General features: G+C 35.2%; 2 protein-coding genes across 2 annotated transcripts; one reads left to right on the forward strand and one right to left on the reverse strand.

Annotated features, from left to right (window-relative positions):
- The first annotated feature begins 3,590 nt into the window (after positions 1–3,590).
- LOC105954910 (small ribosomal subunit protein RACK1) lies at positions 3,591–5,769 on the forward strand. Its single transcript, XM_012978593.2, has 2 exons — positions 3,591–4,680; positions 5,435–5,769. Exons 1-2 carry the CDS (start codon positions 3,793–3,795, stop codon positions 5,534–5,536), a joined length of 990 nt encoding a protein of 329 aa, XP_012834047.1. The 5' UTR covers positions 3,591–3,792; the 3' UTR covers positions 5,537–5,769.
- Positions 5,770–7,735: 1,966 nt separating this feature from the next.
- Positions 7,736–8,110, reverse strand: LOC105954893 (transcription factor MYB73). The gene has a single exon (XM_012978577.2). The coding sequence runs from the start codon at positions 8,108–8,110 to the stop codon at positions 7,736–7,738; it is 375 nt and encodes a 124-aa protein (XP_012834031.2).
- Positions 8,111–16,331: the final 8,221 nt, after the last annotated feature.

Here is a 16,331-nt window from a genome sequence, read left to right on the forward strand (position 1 = left end):
GCCTTTGCCGTCAAATTGTTGAAACTTTCGATGTATATACCCCATTGGCATCCTTAGATCATCAATCCTTTGCGTGTATGGCTTGACATAGGTTGATGGAGACTTCAAGCTTCCTTCCAACTTGTCTTTGATGGTTCCACTGATTAGCGTCATCACTTGATCTACATGAATCATCCCTTCTGGAGAAACTTGAAGTTCTTGAGCTGGAGCCTTCTCGTTTTCAACTGGTTGTTGCTTTGTGGATGTCTCGACTTCGTCTTGAACCTCTATCTGATTCTCTACAGCTTGACTAGCATCGGCTTTGTCCATCTTGTTGATCAACTCGGAAATTTGAGAATCTCGTTGTTGAACATGCTTTGCGAGTCCCTCAATGGCCTTTGTCAAACTTGCAATTTGCTCCTCCATGGTTGTAGCGTTTGTTGTCATGACGGATGCAACCTTTGAGTAGCTTGATGTTGAACAAGGCGTGGGCTGTGAAATCTCTCGTTTTGAACCTTCCACGTCTGCGCTTGTGTTGACAAGAGGCGGTAAGCCTTTCTGAACGGTTTGGGGCGTCGAGCTAGTCTTGGAGGATGCTTGCAGCTTCTTAGCTATACTCCTTGTAACTAAGCCCACACTTGATGAATCCGAAGTAGCAGACTTCATTGCGAACGTAGAGCAGTCACTGCAACACTTCGAGGATCTTCGAGAGAGAGAGAAGAGATGAGAGGTAGAGATGTCCCACCGGGCGTGCCAAAATTTGTAGCAACAAATTCTTATCTGCGATTTAGACAAACAAGAAAAACTTGCACAAATAAAATTTTATTGAATTAAAATAAATATTGCGGGTTACAAACTCTAATTTAATCCTCTGATTCTTCTCTCAAGAATAATATGCGTTTGACTTTGAATTTCGGAGTCGGGTCGTTGACTTGATCTTCTCCGGATTTGATTTGGATTTGAATAACGTCTTCCGAGGGTCTTGCGACTTGAATCTCGGATCGAACGTTGAACTTTGACGGGTTTTGACTTGAAGATCTTGGAGTTCTTGATGGATTTGGCCCTTCAATCTTCATTCGATCTTGATTTGTTTGAACTTTGATGGGCTTTGACTTGAAGATCTTGGAATTCTTGATGGATTTGGCCCTTCAATTTTCCTTCGATCTTGATTTGTTGAAGAACGCCCTCGATTTGATGAAGAACGCCTTGAATTTGATGAAGAACGACTTGAATTTGATGAAGAATGGCTTGAATATTATAGAGAGAATTTTCTCCTACGGTTTTTCTTCTTCTTGAGTTGTTTTTTGAATTGTGTAGGGAGGGTCCCTATTTATAGTGATAGAATAAGAGTCCTACATAAAGTCTTCTTGATGACGTGGCGCGATTTGATTGGCTCTCTTTAAATTGATATTTATCTCTTATAACTTGGAAGAGAAGAAATAATCCTATTGGCCAATAATTAATTGATAATTATCTCCATGACTTATCTTGCAAGATAAGGTATAATTTAATTTAGACACAATTTAATTGACTAATTTAATTAGCAAATTAATTAATTTTATGCGTCTACACCAACTTCCGGTATAAAGTGGGATCATCAAGAAGTTCCCCTTCGCCCCGACGATATTTGACAATTATTTCCATAGGTGTTTTAACAGATATAGTGTCCATAAGACAAGCATTTGTTTATATTCTATCTTGCATTTAGGCATTAATAATAATAAAGAAAAAACGGGGGCTTTATATTTGTGCTAGTTAAATTTGATTTTCTGTTGTAACTGGATCTAGGGCCTTCTTCTCATACTCCCACGTTTTCTTGTGAAGTTCGGCAAAACAATTTTCCTTGGTTATTTAATGTTGAACTTGGTATCTCTATCCTTTGAATTTCGCTTTAAAATATCATGTGGTAGTGATTTTGCGATTTTGTGTTGTAGTGGTTGTTGTTGCTTTTTTTTTTACTGCAAAAATCCATCTGTTCATGGTAGTTTATATATGCATGGTGATTGCTCAGAAAGGGGGAGAAAAAAACGTTGAAGTTGGCATGAACAGATGTGGAGTTAAGACAGTGCCAGAACACATAGATAGTTCCTTCAACTGTTGTGACAGTGCATTCATGCAAGTTTTGGAAGAGAGAAAACAATTTCTGCTATTTTATTTTGTTGCACCAGATCGTGATATTTTCAATAGCAATCGAGATCAACGTTTTCTTCTTCTATGTAAAAAGAAAATCGGTTCTTCGAGAGATGGACTTCAAAGATCTCGTGAGGAGATCGATAAGACGACTGAAAGGATTCAACGTCGATGGGGGTTCAGCTGTGCGGAGTGATGGTCATATTGCAAATTGAAGATCACAATTTCGAGTATTGTACAAGAACGACGTCAACAAAAAGTGATTTTTTAGTTTTGAATAAGTCCAATTATTGTACTCGTAAAACTAAAATTAGTAAATTCTTGTTTGCAGGTCCCCGTGGATTAGGATACGTTTGTATCTGAAACACGTTAAAATTTGTGTCTCGTTTATTTTTGTTCGTTTACAAACTATTGCGATACATAACGCAACAGTGATAAAAAAACTGAATATGACACAAATAATTAATATTAGCACAAAATAAATCTAAAAATTATATTACCCAACATTTGAATCATAAGTCCTTGAGGATAAATATATGGAATTGACTATCCTGGCGATAATGCATATTTGCGATTGTTTATAAGTAGATTTTGCGAGTATTCAGTTTGTGGAGTCGTTGCGGGGGACAAATTTGATTCTATATATTGCTAACAATTATCTGCATATTAATTTAGCCATTTAACCTTATTTTACTTTTAGTTTTGATATTTATTCTGATTTTTCATTCTTGTTTATACCTATGCGTCAAAATTTGGAAATCGTACCTTATGATACCGAGATTGAAAGGACATACCGAACGAGAAGAGCCACACGCAGTCAACAAAATGAATTAATGGTGGACCGCCAGAAAATCATAAGCGCCTTACCTTGAAGTGCTAACAGGAACTAGAGCAAGAACACGAGCAATGAAGAGCGAACACCACATAACGAACAATGAGGGAATACCACACTTCGAATGCGAACGAGAAGTATTCACGTATCAAGAAATCGACGATTGCTGCAAACAACCTCGAATGAATTCGGTCTCATCAATATGGTTTTAGTAAACTAATTCTTTGGGGCAACAACTGTTGATCCAGATCTCCATATAGCCAATTTAATGGAAATTTGTGACAATACCAACAATGAACGGTGTCTCCGATGATGCTGTATTTGTTGAAGGTGTTTTCATTCACAATTCGAGTCGCAAAAAACTGGCTTTATATTAAAAAAGAAAAATAGCCGGTTCGCACTAACTCAGCGGGTCTATAACCGTTAAAAAAAACTATTAATAGTTAGAAAACTATATACTAAATTTCATTTATGAAAGAAGTATATGATTTTTTTTTAACTTCACACGAGATTAAAAATGTATGGCTAATAATTTATTCTTTATACATGAATGATAACATAATTATTGCTTAATTTTTAAATTCTACCTGTCATTCTGTATATAAATATATATTATTTTACTTTTTTTAATTTTTTGTGTATTATGCATAAAAAAATGAAGAAATGTAATTCGGTTCTCCTAACATTTCGATCAGACGCGGACGACTTGGCCCACTGATCCTTGAAAACCCTAAAATCCTAAATCACTATATATATTCTGTTCAACATCAAATAGGGCTTCCCACATTCCATCTGTTACGCCTCTCATTTTCATTTTCTCCGCCGCCGCCGCCGTACACAATCAATCAGCCATGGCGCAAGAGCAGCTCGTCCTCCGCGGCACAATGCGCGCCCACACCGACTGGGTGACCGCCATCGCCACCCCAATCGACAACTCCGACATGATCGTCACCGCCTCCCGCGACAAATCAATCATCCTCTGGTCCCTCACCAAGGAGGACAGGACCTACGGCGTCGCCCGCCGTCGCCTAACCGGCCACTCTCACTTCGTCGAAGACGTCGTCCTCTCCTCCGACGGCCAGTTCGCCCTCTCCGGCTCATGGGACGGCGAGCTCCGCCTCTGGGACCTCCAGACCGGAAACACCGCCCGCCGGTTCGTCGGACACACGAAGGACGTGCTCTCCGTCGCGTTCTCGATCGACAATCGCCAGATCGTCTCCGCCTCCCGCGACAAGACGATCAAGCTGTGGAACACGCTCGGAGAGTGCAAGTACACCATCCAGGATCAGGACGCGCATTCCGATTGGGTTTCGTGCGTGAGGTTCTCGCCGAATACCCTGCAGCCGACCATCGTCTCGGCGTCGTGGGATAAGACGGTTAAGATTTGGAATCTGACGAATTGCAAGCTGAGGTCGACGTTGGCCGGACACTCTGGGTACGTGAACACGTCGGCGGTTTCGCCCGATGGTTCGCTGTGCGCGAGCGGAGGGAAGGATGGAGTGATATTGCTGTGGGATTTGGCAGAGGGGAAGAGGCTGTACTCGTTGGATGCGGGTTCGATAATAAACGCGCTGTGTTTCAGCCCTAATAGATACTGGCTTTGCGCTGCGACTGAGGCCAGCATTAAGATTTGGGATTTGGAGAGCAAGAGTGTTGTTGTTGATCTCAAGGTTGATTTGAAGCATGAGAGCGAGATTGCTCCTGAAGGTGCTACCCAATCCGCTGCTGCTAAAAATAAGGTTCTCTCTCTCTCTTTCTCTCTCTCTCTCTATATATATATATATATATATATATATATATATATATATATATATATATATATATATATATATATATATATATATATATTTACTACTTTTATTGACTGAAAATTGTGGATTAATTTTGTTTATATATCTGCATTGTCAATGCTCTACTCGGATCAGTTTTTTGTGTGTTCAATATATGACTTGGGTTTGGGTTTTCATTTATTTGTAATACTCCCTCACTTTTAGTACAAGTGTCACTTTAAAGTATCAAGATAAAATGCACTATTTTGTCCTATATCGTTAATTATTCTTCAATCTCGTTAATTTGTACAACTAATTTATCATTCTTCAAGGTCTGTAAGGGGCAATTTAGAATTTTTTTTCATTTAAAAAGGAGGCTATATATTAGGTTTCTTGATCTTTGTGCGTTCACGATAATGACACTTATTTGGAAACTGAGGTAGTAGTATAGATGGTTGTGTCTTTGTAGTCATGCGTTTATGGTGCCTTTCGATATTTTCCTCGCCTTAGAAGTTATCATATATAGTATATGTGCTTGGCATTGTAGTATTATAAGTGCTAAATGATAGTAGTTAATACTGGGTGTTGTACCAAAGATAACGATGTCCGAGTATTTAATTGGGTACTTGTGCTTACAAGAATGAAAAATAACACAGGGGATAATGGTTTTGTGTTTTGAATGTAAGTAGTATCTGATGTTGTTTTGTACATTGTTTGATAATAGGTGATATACTGCACCAGTCTAAGCTGGAGTGCCGATGGAAGCACTCTTTTCAGTGGTTATACAGATGGTGTTGTTCGAGTATGGGGTATTGGTCGCTACTAAGCTTTTTTTAAGCCACATTTTTTTGCCAGTAATTTTAATCTCGTATCAGATTCAAGTCTGGAAATAGGAAAGGTATTCGGATTCCTGTATTGTAATGGTTTTGCCCTTGCTATTTTTGAATTTTGAGTTTTTTATTTTATTTTTATCTGGTACATTTTATGTTTCCGACACTTAACCAAAGGTTTTTTGCTTCATTGAGTTGGAATTCTGAATCTTTTTCTTTTGACTTGGAATTCTTTGCCCCTTGGATAATAGCATTTGCAACAAGTTTCGTTATTTTGCTTTCGATGTTTTTCCTCGATGGTGTATAAAAATAGAATTAGAGTAAGCAGCAACATTTGCCGTAAACATTATGGACAAAACAAAGGAATGACAACAGAAAATAGGAGACATCATCTGTAGTCATGCAGACAGAGATCATTAAGAGGAAGAGATGCATCTTCCTTCATGTCCATTACATCAAGTTGAGCACATATTAGAACGACATTACAAGAGCATTAAGCAGGAAATTAATTATGTGCCGATTTTACTCCCTACTATTTGCTCATTTAGTTTTTTGGGCTATATATTTGGGCTAAAGAAAGATATGCTGTGCAACTTCCAAAATAGTTAGCAATCTTAGGGTGCACTGTGCTAAAACTTAATATTTTCTGGGTGTAAAATGTCAAAAATTCAATTTAGTTTTTTATAAATAATAAACACGTATTTGCAATACAACTAGAGTATTATAGGGGTATGAACGAGTCGAGCTCGCCAAAAATTTCAGGCTCAAGCTCAAGCTTGTATCCAATTTTGCGCGCTCGAGCTCATCGAGCTTTTATTTTCTAGGCTCAAGCTCAAGTGGACCTATCGAGCTTGAGCTGAGTTCATTTTGTTAATATTTAGTTTTATGTTACATTATTTTATCAGTATAACTTATTTATATGACGATAAAAATAAAATAAATTATAATTTTTTTTTTAATTTATATATGTATTTGGTTAATATTATTTTATATATTTTTATTTTTATTATAATGTATATTATTTAAATATAAAATAAATAAATAAGAAACTCGCGAGCCGGCTTGCAAGCTGTCGAACAACTATAACCATGCCCAGGTTCAAGCTCGAGCTTTTATTGAGTCGGCTCATCGAGTTCACGAGCCGTCTCAAATTATTTACCACCCCTAAAGTATTCTCATAGGGTTTTACAATTTTCAACACTTCCCCTCAGCATATAAGTCAAAAAATCAAACGTGCAATTTGAGGTCCCCTAAAAGCATTGGTTATTCCCGTGAATTGGATACTCCGGGACAACAATGTATGCTTTCGTAGGAGTTACATCTTCATCTTCTGACCAACCTTTAGTGGGAGCCATATAAAAAATAGATGTCCTTTTAAAATAAGTGTAGACGTAAATATGTGAATTATTGCCTAATATATAGAGACATCATTGTGTGTAAAGAAGTGTAGAAGACAATGTAATTTTGAAAGGGCAAAGTAAAAATTGAAAGGACATAAGTAAAATATGAAAGTTATGGTAATTTCAAAAGGGCAAAAGTAAAATTTTAAAGGGCACAAGTAAAATATAAAAAGGTCATGGTAAATTCAAAAGGGCAAAAGGAAAATTTAAAAAGGCCAGGGTAAATTCGAAAGGACAAAAGTAAAATTTGAAAAGATAAAAGTAAAATTTCAATTCCAAAGTTTGTATAGTCACTATCAAGTTTGTATAGTAGTTATCAACACCATCTCTCAATTAAGTCATGTGGGTGTTGTCTGCAATATGGGAGACAAAATATGTGGTGAGAGAAAATAATTCTGCAAATAAGAAAAGGAAAAAAAAAGACATCATAATTAATATGACGTGTCACCTAGCGATTGGTTCTTCATATTACGTCTACATATAATTTTATGGGATTATTTGTCAAAAGCCCCCCATTATACAAGGCTAATTACAATAGATCCATTTTTTTTAGAATTTTTTGAGATAAATCCATTTAAGCATTAAATAATGAAAAATAATAAATTATCACTATTTTACCCTAACCTAAAACAAACGTATATTTTATAATTGGAAATAAAAAAAAATTTAAAAAAAAAATTGTAATATCTTTTCCTATTATATCGCAATTAATTACGATAAACGCCGTCTTCTCCCCTGAAATCATTCATCTAGAAATCCTCATCGCAGCAGAAATATCTCCGCAGCCGCTCCGCCTCAACAACTGCGTCCGCCACTCCTCCTCCCCGCCGCTGCCGGCCGCCACATCCGCGGCGAATTCCAGTGGTTTTTAATCGCGTTATAGGTGCGCCCGACGAGCAGCCTCGAGATCGACGCCCACTTGTTCCCAAACTCGGCGTGCGCCTTGAGAATAGTCTCGTCCTCCTCCGTCGTGAACGGGCGGTGCTTCACCTCCGACGAGAGCTGATTGCACCACCGCAGCCCACAGGACTTCCCCAATCTCCCCGGAATCGACCGGCATATCAACGACCAATTCCTAGCGCCGTGCCGCTCAACCAAGTTCTTCAACAACTCGTCCTCCTCCGTACTCCACGGCCCCTTGATCCTGTCGCAAACCTCCTCCGCCGCCATTGATCAATCAACACACACACAAGCCGGTAACTCCCTAACAAAAATAAATCTGAATATTTTATTCGAGCAGTTATATAGATACAGAGTCTTTGTATATGTACTAGGGGTTAGATTATAGGTTTTATTTCTCAAAAGCCCCCCATTACACAAGGTTTTTTGGTTCAAGTTCTTGAACAACCGAAGTGATGCCGAATTTGTTTGTATACATTTGTTAATAGTGGTTTTGGATGAACATATACTGGATTACACTTATGTAACAGTGGATTACACTAATTTAATAGTGGATTACGTTATTTTTAATGTGGATTATGCTTATTTTATAGTAAATTTTACTTTAATTCTATAGTGGTTTTCGATAAATTTATGCTTATTTTATATTAATTTGTACTTTTAACTTCATAGTGGTTTTTGATAAATATAGTGGTTTTCATGTTATATTGTTGGTATATAGAGTGATTTTCATGTTTATATAGCTGTGTTATATAGAGTGATTTTCATGTTTATATGAGCGGTTTTTATTTAAAAAAAACTGGAAAGAAAAAAAAAACCATTTCTAAATAAAATTAAAATTAAGAAAAAAAAAATCATGACAAAACGAAAATAAAATAAAATCATTTTTTAAATTTAAATAAAAAGTATGAAAAATATAAATAAGAAAACAATAATTCAAAATAAAAAACCAAAAATAAAAAAAATAAAAAATAAATTAATTACAAAATTTTCATTTAAATCGAAATAAAGAAAATCATTAAACAAAATTAAAAAGAAAAGAAAAAAAAAACTGAATTAGCGTTATTAGGGGAATAATTATTGGAGAAGATTTAGGTGTAGATTATAGGTATACTTTTTGTAAAATTAAATAGTTATACTAATTAATAGTTAGTGGGGGCATATATGGTTTTTCAGGCCCATTGGATTTATCTCAAATATCATTTATAAATAAACGATTTATCAAGAATTAAAATCCCAATGACGTGTTTGGCATATTGCCCCTAATTTTATTTATGGTCTTCCGTATTTAAATGTGTTTCGATCAATAAAATATTTCATCATCAATATATCCATTTAATCATTTTACGAGCAAAATATATCAATAATGAATTATGGATCGAGTCCCAATGAATTTGATTGTGTTGCGTATAATGAGCAAATACTTGAAGAAGACAACGAAGCAGATACACTTGATTGTCTATATTATGAAACAACCGCTAATCAAGAGGAAGAGATGCATCTTCCTTCGTGACCATTACATCAAGTTGAGCACATAATAAAACAAAATTACAAGAGCATTAAGCAGGAAATTAATCATGTGCCAATTTTGCTCCTTACTATTTGCTCGTTTAGTTTTTTTTGGCTATAAATTTTGGCTTAAAAAGGACATGGTGTGCAACTTTCAAAATAATGTGCAATCACAAAGTGCATTGTGCTAAAACTTAATATTTTCACGGTGCAACATGTCAAAAACTCAATTCAATTTTTTATATACGATAAACACGTATTTGCCACACAACTAGAGTACTATAGGTGTAAGAACAAGCCGAGCTCGCCAAAATTCCAGGCTCATGCTCAAGCTTGTATCCAATTTTGCGAGCTCGAGCTCATCAAGCTTTTATTTTCTAGACTCAAGCTCAAGTGGACCTATCGAGCTCGAGCTCAGCTCATTTTGTTAATTTTTTATTTTATGTTACTTTATTTTATTAGTATACAATATTTATATGACAATAAAAATAAAATAAATTATAATTTTTTATTAATTTATATATGTATTTGTTTAATATTATTACATAAATATTTTTTATTATAATGTATATTATTTAATTTTAATAAATAAATAAATAAGAAACTCGCGAGCCAGCTTGCAAGCTGTCGAACAACTATAATCATGCTCAGGTTCAAGTTCGAGCTTTTATTGAGTCGGCTCATCGAGTTCACGAGCCTGTTATTTACCACCCCTAAAGTATTTTCATAGTGTTTTACAATTTTCAACACTTCCCCTCAATCTGAAGCATATATGTCAAAAAGTTCAAACGTGCAATTTGAGGTCCCCTAAGAGCATTGGTTAGGCCCGTGAATTGGATCCTCCGAGACAATGTATGCTTTCGTAAGAGCTACATCTTCATCTTCTGACCAACCTTTAGTGGGAGCCATATAAAAAAATAGATGTCCTTCTAAAATAAGTGTAGACCTGAAGATGTGAATTATTGTCTAATATAAAGAGACATCATTGTGTGTAAAGAATTGTAGAAGACAATGTAAAATTTTAAAAGGGCAAAGTAAAAATTGAAAGGACATAAGTAAAATATGAAAGTTAGGGTAATTTCGAAAGGGCAAAAGTAAAATTTGTAAGGGCACAAGTAAAATATAAAAGGTCATGGTAAATTCAAAAGGGCAAAATTAATTTTTTAAAAGGTCAGGTAAATTCGAAAGGGAAAAAGTAAAATCTGAAAAGACAAAAGTAAAATTTCAATTCCAAAGTTTGTATATTTACTATCAAGTTTGTATAGTAGTTATCAACACCATCTCTCAATTAAGTCATGTAGGTGTTGTCTGCAATCTGGGAAGACAAAATATGTGGTGAGAGAAAATAATTCTGCAAATAAGAAAAGGAAAAAAAAAAGACATCATAATTAATATGACGTGTCACCTAGCGATTGGTTCTTCATATTACGTCTACGTATAATTTTATTTATGGTCTTCCTTATTTAAATTTGTTTCAATCAATAAAATATTTCATCATCAATATATCCATTTAATCATTTTACGAGCAAAATATTTCAATAATGAATTATGGATCGAGTTCTAATGAATTTGATTGTGTTGCGTATAATGAGCAAATACTTGAAGAAGATAACTAAGCAGATACACTTGATTGTCTACATTATGAAGCAACCGCTAATCAAGAGGAAGAGATGCATCTTCCTTCGTGTCCATTACATCAAGTTGAGCACATATTAAAACAAAATTACAAGAGCATTAAGCAGGAACTTAATCATGTGCCAATTTTGCTCCTTGCTATTTGCTCATTTAGTTTTGTTTGCTATATATTTTGGCTTAAAAAGGACATGGTGTGCAACTTTCAAAATAATGTGCAATCACAAGGTGCATTGTGCTAAAACTTAATATTTTCAGGGTGCAACATGTCAAAAACTCAATTCAATTTTTTATATACAATAAACACGTATTTGCCACACAACTAGAGTACTATAGGGGTAAGAACGAGCCGAGCTCGCCAAATTTTCCAGGCTCAGGCTCAAGCTTGTATCCAATTTTGCGAGCTCGAGCTCATCAAGCTTTTATTTTCTAGACTCAAGCTCATGTGGACCTATCGAGCTCGAGCTCAGCTCATTTTGTTAATTTTTTATTTTATGTTACTTGATTTTATTAGTATACAATATTTATATGACAATAAAAATAAAATAAATTATAATTTTTTATTAATTTATATATGTATTTGTTTAATATTTCTACATAAATATTTTTTATTATAATGTATATTATTTAATTATAATAAATAAATAAATAAGAAACTCGCGAGCCGGCTTGCAAGCTGTCGAACAACTATAATCATGCTCAGGTTCAAGTTCGAGCTTTTATTGAGTCGACTCATCGAGTTCACGAGCCGGTTATTTACCACCCCTAAAGTATTTTGATAGTGTTTTACAATTTTCAACAATTCCCCTCAATCTGAAGCATATATGTCAAAAAGTCCAAACGTGCAATTTGAGGTCCCCTAAAAGCATTGGTTAGTCCCGTGAATTGGATCCTCCGAGACAACAGTGTATGCTTTCGTAAGATCTACATCTTCATCTTCTGACCAACCTTTAATTAGTGGGAGCCATATAAAAAAATAGATGTCCTTCTAAAATAAGTGTAGACCTGAAGATGTGAATTATTGTCTAATATAAAGAGACATCATTGTGTGTAAGGAATTGTAGAAGACAATGTAAAATTTTGAAAGGGCAAAGTAAAAATTGAAAGGACATAAGTAAAATATGAAAGTTAGGGTAATTTCGAAAGGGCAAAAGTAAAATTTTTAAGGGCACAAGTAAAATATAAAACGTCATGGTTAATTCAAAAGGGCAAAAGCAAATTTTGAAAAGGTCAGGTAAATTTGAAAGGGCAAAAGTAAAATCTGAAAAGACAAAAGTAAAATTTCAATTCCAAAGTTTGTATATTCACTATCAAGTTTTTATAGTAGTTATCAACACCATCTCTCAATTAAGTCATGTAGGTGTTGTCTGCAATCTGGGAAGGCAAAATATGTGATGAGAGAAAATAATTCTGCAAATAAGAAAAGGAAAAAAAAAGACATCATAGTTAATATGACGTGTCACCTAGCGATTGGTTCTTCATATTACGTCTACATATAATTTTATTTATGGTCTTCCTTATTTAAATGTGTTTCATTCAATAAAATATTTCGTCATCAATATATCCATTTAATCATTTTACGAGCAAAATATTTCAGTAATGAATTATGGATCGAGTTCCAATGAATTTGATTGTGTTGCGTATAATGAGCAAATACTTGAAGAAGACAACGAAGCAGATACACTTGGTTGTCTACAATATGAAGCAACCGCTAATCAAGATGTTGTACACGGTGGCTCTGTTCTTGGACGCAAATACAAACCTCGCGACCGAAAAGGTAAACTCGAACAACTCGTGAATGATTACTTTTTTGACAACCTTGTTTTTGATGCAGATGATTTCAGACGCCGGTTCCGAATGAAGCGTCATTTAGTATTACGTTTGGTTGAGGATTACGAGCGCTCGAATACCTATTTTCAAGGAAACCATGATCGGGCCCACAAATTAGGATTTTCATCACTCCAAAAGGTTACAGTTGCTATGCGAATGTTGGCTTACGCATACTCAACTGATTCAATTGTCGAAACTTTCCATATGGTAGAGACAACCGCAACCGAGGCCTTGCGCGGATTATGCAAAACAATTTTGCGGTAGTGTAAAGATGAGTGAGTACCTTCGTGCTCTGACAAACGTAGATCTGACAAGGCTACTTGAGAAAGCGAAATGACGCGGGTCCCTGGAATGATCGGTTCACTAGATTGTATGCATTGGACATGGAAAATTGTCCAACTGCATGGCAGGGGAGCTTTTCAGAGAGAAAACATAAACCCGATGTGGCATGCATTCTTTGGCGTACCTGGTTCGTAAAACAATATCACTGTCTTCGGTCGTTCACCCTTGTTTGACAACGTTGTTCAAGAAATTTCCCCAAGAGTTCGCTATTAGGTAAATGAAAAAGATCATTACATGACGTATTATCTTGCTGATGGCATATATAGACCCAAAATGGGGTACGTTAATCCAATTCATTATGCAGCCGCGAACACATCAAGAACAAACGTTCTAAAAAAAGCAAGAAGCATATCATAAGGATGTTGAACGAGCTTTTGGAATTCTTCAAGGCCGATTTGCCATAGTGAAGCAGTCTGGAAGAGGGTGGGATCCGAAAGACCGAAGAAATATTATGATGACATGTATCGTACTTCACAATATGATTGTGGAAGACGAACGGGATGAATATGCAGATGATGAGTTAGTTGACGATGACAAGACCCAACCACATCTCGCAGAGCTCGTGCCACCAATTATGAAAGAAATGAGGAATTAGATTTAAACCCTAGAACAAGCGTCATATCCATAAGTGATTGATTGAAGTAAATTGTAACCTTCAGCCTGACTTAATAGCTCATGTGTGAGCAAGACACAAGGGAAATGTGTAATAATTTTACTAAAGTGTTTATTTACGAATTAAGTGTTTGGTTTTATTAAAATTATTTTGTGGTTTCAAAATTATAATAAAAGGTAAAATAATCGTTTTTGTTGTCTTTGTCTAATTTTCACAATTATAAAATAAATATATAAAAAAAGTAAAATAAAATAAAACTAAATAAAGAAACAAAATAAAATAATAATAATAATAATAATAATAATAATAATAATAATAATAATAATAATAATAATAATAATAATAATAATAATAATAATAATAATAATAATAATAAGAATAAAGATATAATTAAAAAGAAATAAAAAAATAAAGGAAAAGAAATGACAAAAAAATATTAAAAGACTTTATTTATAAAATAAGTATTTGATTTTATTTAAATTATGTGATATTAAACTATGTAGCTACATAAATGAAATAAAATAAAATAATGATATAGTATAAAACATAAATAAAAAAGAAAAGGAAAATATATAAAATATATAAAAGAGAAGAGAAGAGAAGAGAAAAGAAAAAAAAACAAAAGAAACTAACGTTCAGCATTAGGGGGGGGGGGGGGGGGGGGGGGTTGGGGGTGGGGGGCTCCCCTTCTCCCCACCCCCATTACCCACTCCATTAGAGGTGGTTTTGCCTCCCCACCCTTACCCATCCCAATCTCTATTGGAGATGGTCTAAGAGGCTTTGTCAAGATATTTGTTTGTTGATCATTTGAACTAAGAGTTTCAATATTTAATTTGTAAAGAAAGTATTTTTTTTTTTCTGTATAAAATGACAATGAATTTCGATATGCTTAGTTCTTTCATGAAACACAAAATTCTATGTTAAATGAAGTGGTGCTTGATTACCATAACACAACTTCATTTCTTGAATGCCTCCAAACTTCATTTCTCATACTAGTTGATTAACCCATAGAAGCTCACAAATAGCTGTAACCAAGACCATGTATTTGATAAGGCAACAGTAATCTCTCAACCAAATAAGCCTGCAAATCACTCATCATCAATCAAGCTTAATCACATCTCCAAGAATCAGCAAGAGCAGCCCCTGAAATCATCTTGTAATTAATATATAATATTATCCATTAAGTTTGTAGCTTTAATCTTGTAATAGTGATTGTAAATGTAAGTTGCTAACTTGTATATATAGGTGCAGAACTATACAGATGAGAAATACAATTCATTATCACATTCTAAAGTCTTTTTTCATGGTACATAGCCACTAATTTTTTTTCTTCCAGCTTCTTGCTTTCTTCTTAATTCTTTTCTTCACTTTCATCATGTCTACTCCCACCATTACCACCCCAACTACTGATTCATCCTCCTCCTCTCCTCCCCAAGTTATTTCACTCAACACAGCTACACTCATACCCCAAAAACTCAATGGACCAAATTATTCCATGTGGACTTCTCAAATGAACAATCTCTTTCTTGGTTATGACCTCATGGGCTATATAGATGGCACTATCCTGTGTCCGCAAGCAACCACATCAGAATATAAAGTTTGGGTTCGCCAAGATCGTTTACTCCTCCTCGCTATTCAAACTACCGTTCAAGGATCAACGGGACCTCTCATCACTAGATGTGCAACCTCTCAAGAAGCATGGAACACTCTCGCAACAACGTATGTGAATAAGTCGAACACTCGCACTGTAAGTCTTATTGACGCTTTCACTAAAATTCATCAAGAAGGCAAAATTATATCTGAGTACTTACAGCCCGTCAAAACTATCATTGACGATCTTACTGCAATTGGTCACAACATGAGTGATGGAGAAATCGTCGTTCACACTCTCAACGGGCTTCCCAACTCCTACAAGGAAATCAAGGCTGCATTAAGGGCTCAAGAAACACTTATTTCTTTTGACGAATTGATGAAAAAATTGCTCGACTATGAGACAAGTTTCAAGCACTCAATCGTTGCTCCAGAGGATACTTCCATCACTGCCCACTTCTTTCAAAAGCAGCCTTACAAAAGGGCAAATTTCATTCTTCTCAATCTCGACAACCATCATATGAAGGTACCAACAATATTTATCGTGGAATTCTAGGTAACTTGTTTCAACAAAATGGCTCTCGTGGCAATTATTATTGCCCCCAAACTCGACCTGTTTGCCAATTATGTGACAAAGTAGGTTATGTTGCCAAGTTTTGTCGGTCCAGACCTCCACCGTTCAACTGGCCACAAGCAAACCTCGCAGCCTGCTCCTCCACGAGCAATAATTCGGGTTGGTTAGTCGATTTTAGGGGCTTCTCATCATATTACTTCAGACTTACAAAATCTTTCCATTCACTCCGATTATGGTGGTAATGAAGATATAATTGTTGGTGATGGTAATAATATTCCTATTACTCACATTGGCTCTACGGATCTTAAATCTTATAATACTACTTTCAAACTTAATAATGTTTTGTGTGAACCCAAAATTAGAAAAAATATTATTTATGTTTCTTGATTTTGTACCCAAAA

This window comes from Erythranthe guttata, chromosome 4 (genome assembly GCF_056151865.1).
Source record: "Erythranthe guttata isolate IM_541 chromosome 4, IM_541, whole genome shotgun sequence".
In the NCBI taxonomy this organism is placed as follows: Eukaryota; Viridiplantae; Streptophyta; class Magnoliopsida; order Lamiales; family Phrymaceae; genus Erythranthe; species Erythranthe guttata.

Bases quoted from the DNA above. Each gene is read 5' to 3' on its own strand.
- LOC105954910 (XM_012978593.2), top strand. From the start codon at position 3,793: ATGGCGCAAGAGCAGCTCGTCCTCCGCGGCACAATGCGCGCCCACACC. The intron at 4,681-5,434 runs GTTCTCTCTCTC...GTTTGATAATAG, and splicing joins CCGCTGCTGCTAAAAATAAG to GTGATATACTGCACCAGTCT.
- LOC105954893 (XM_012978577.2), bottom strand. From the start codon at position 8,110: ATGGCGGCGGAGGAGGTTTGCGACAGGATCAAGGGGCCGTGGAGTACG.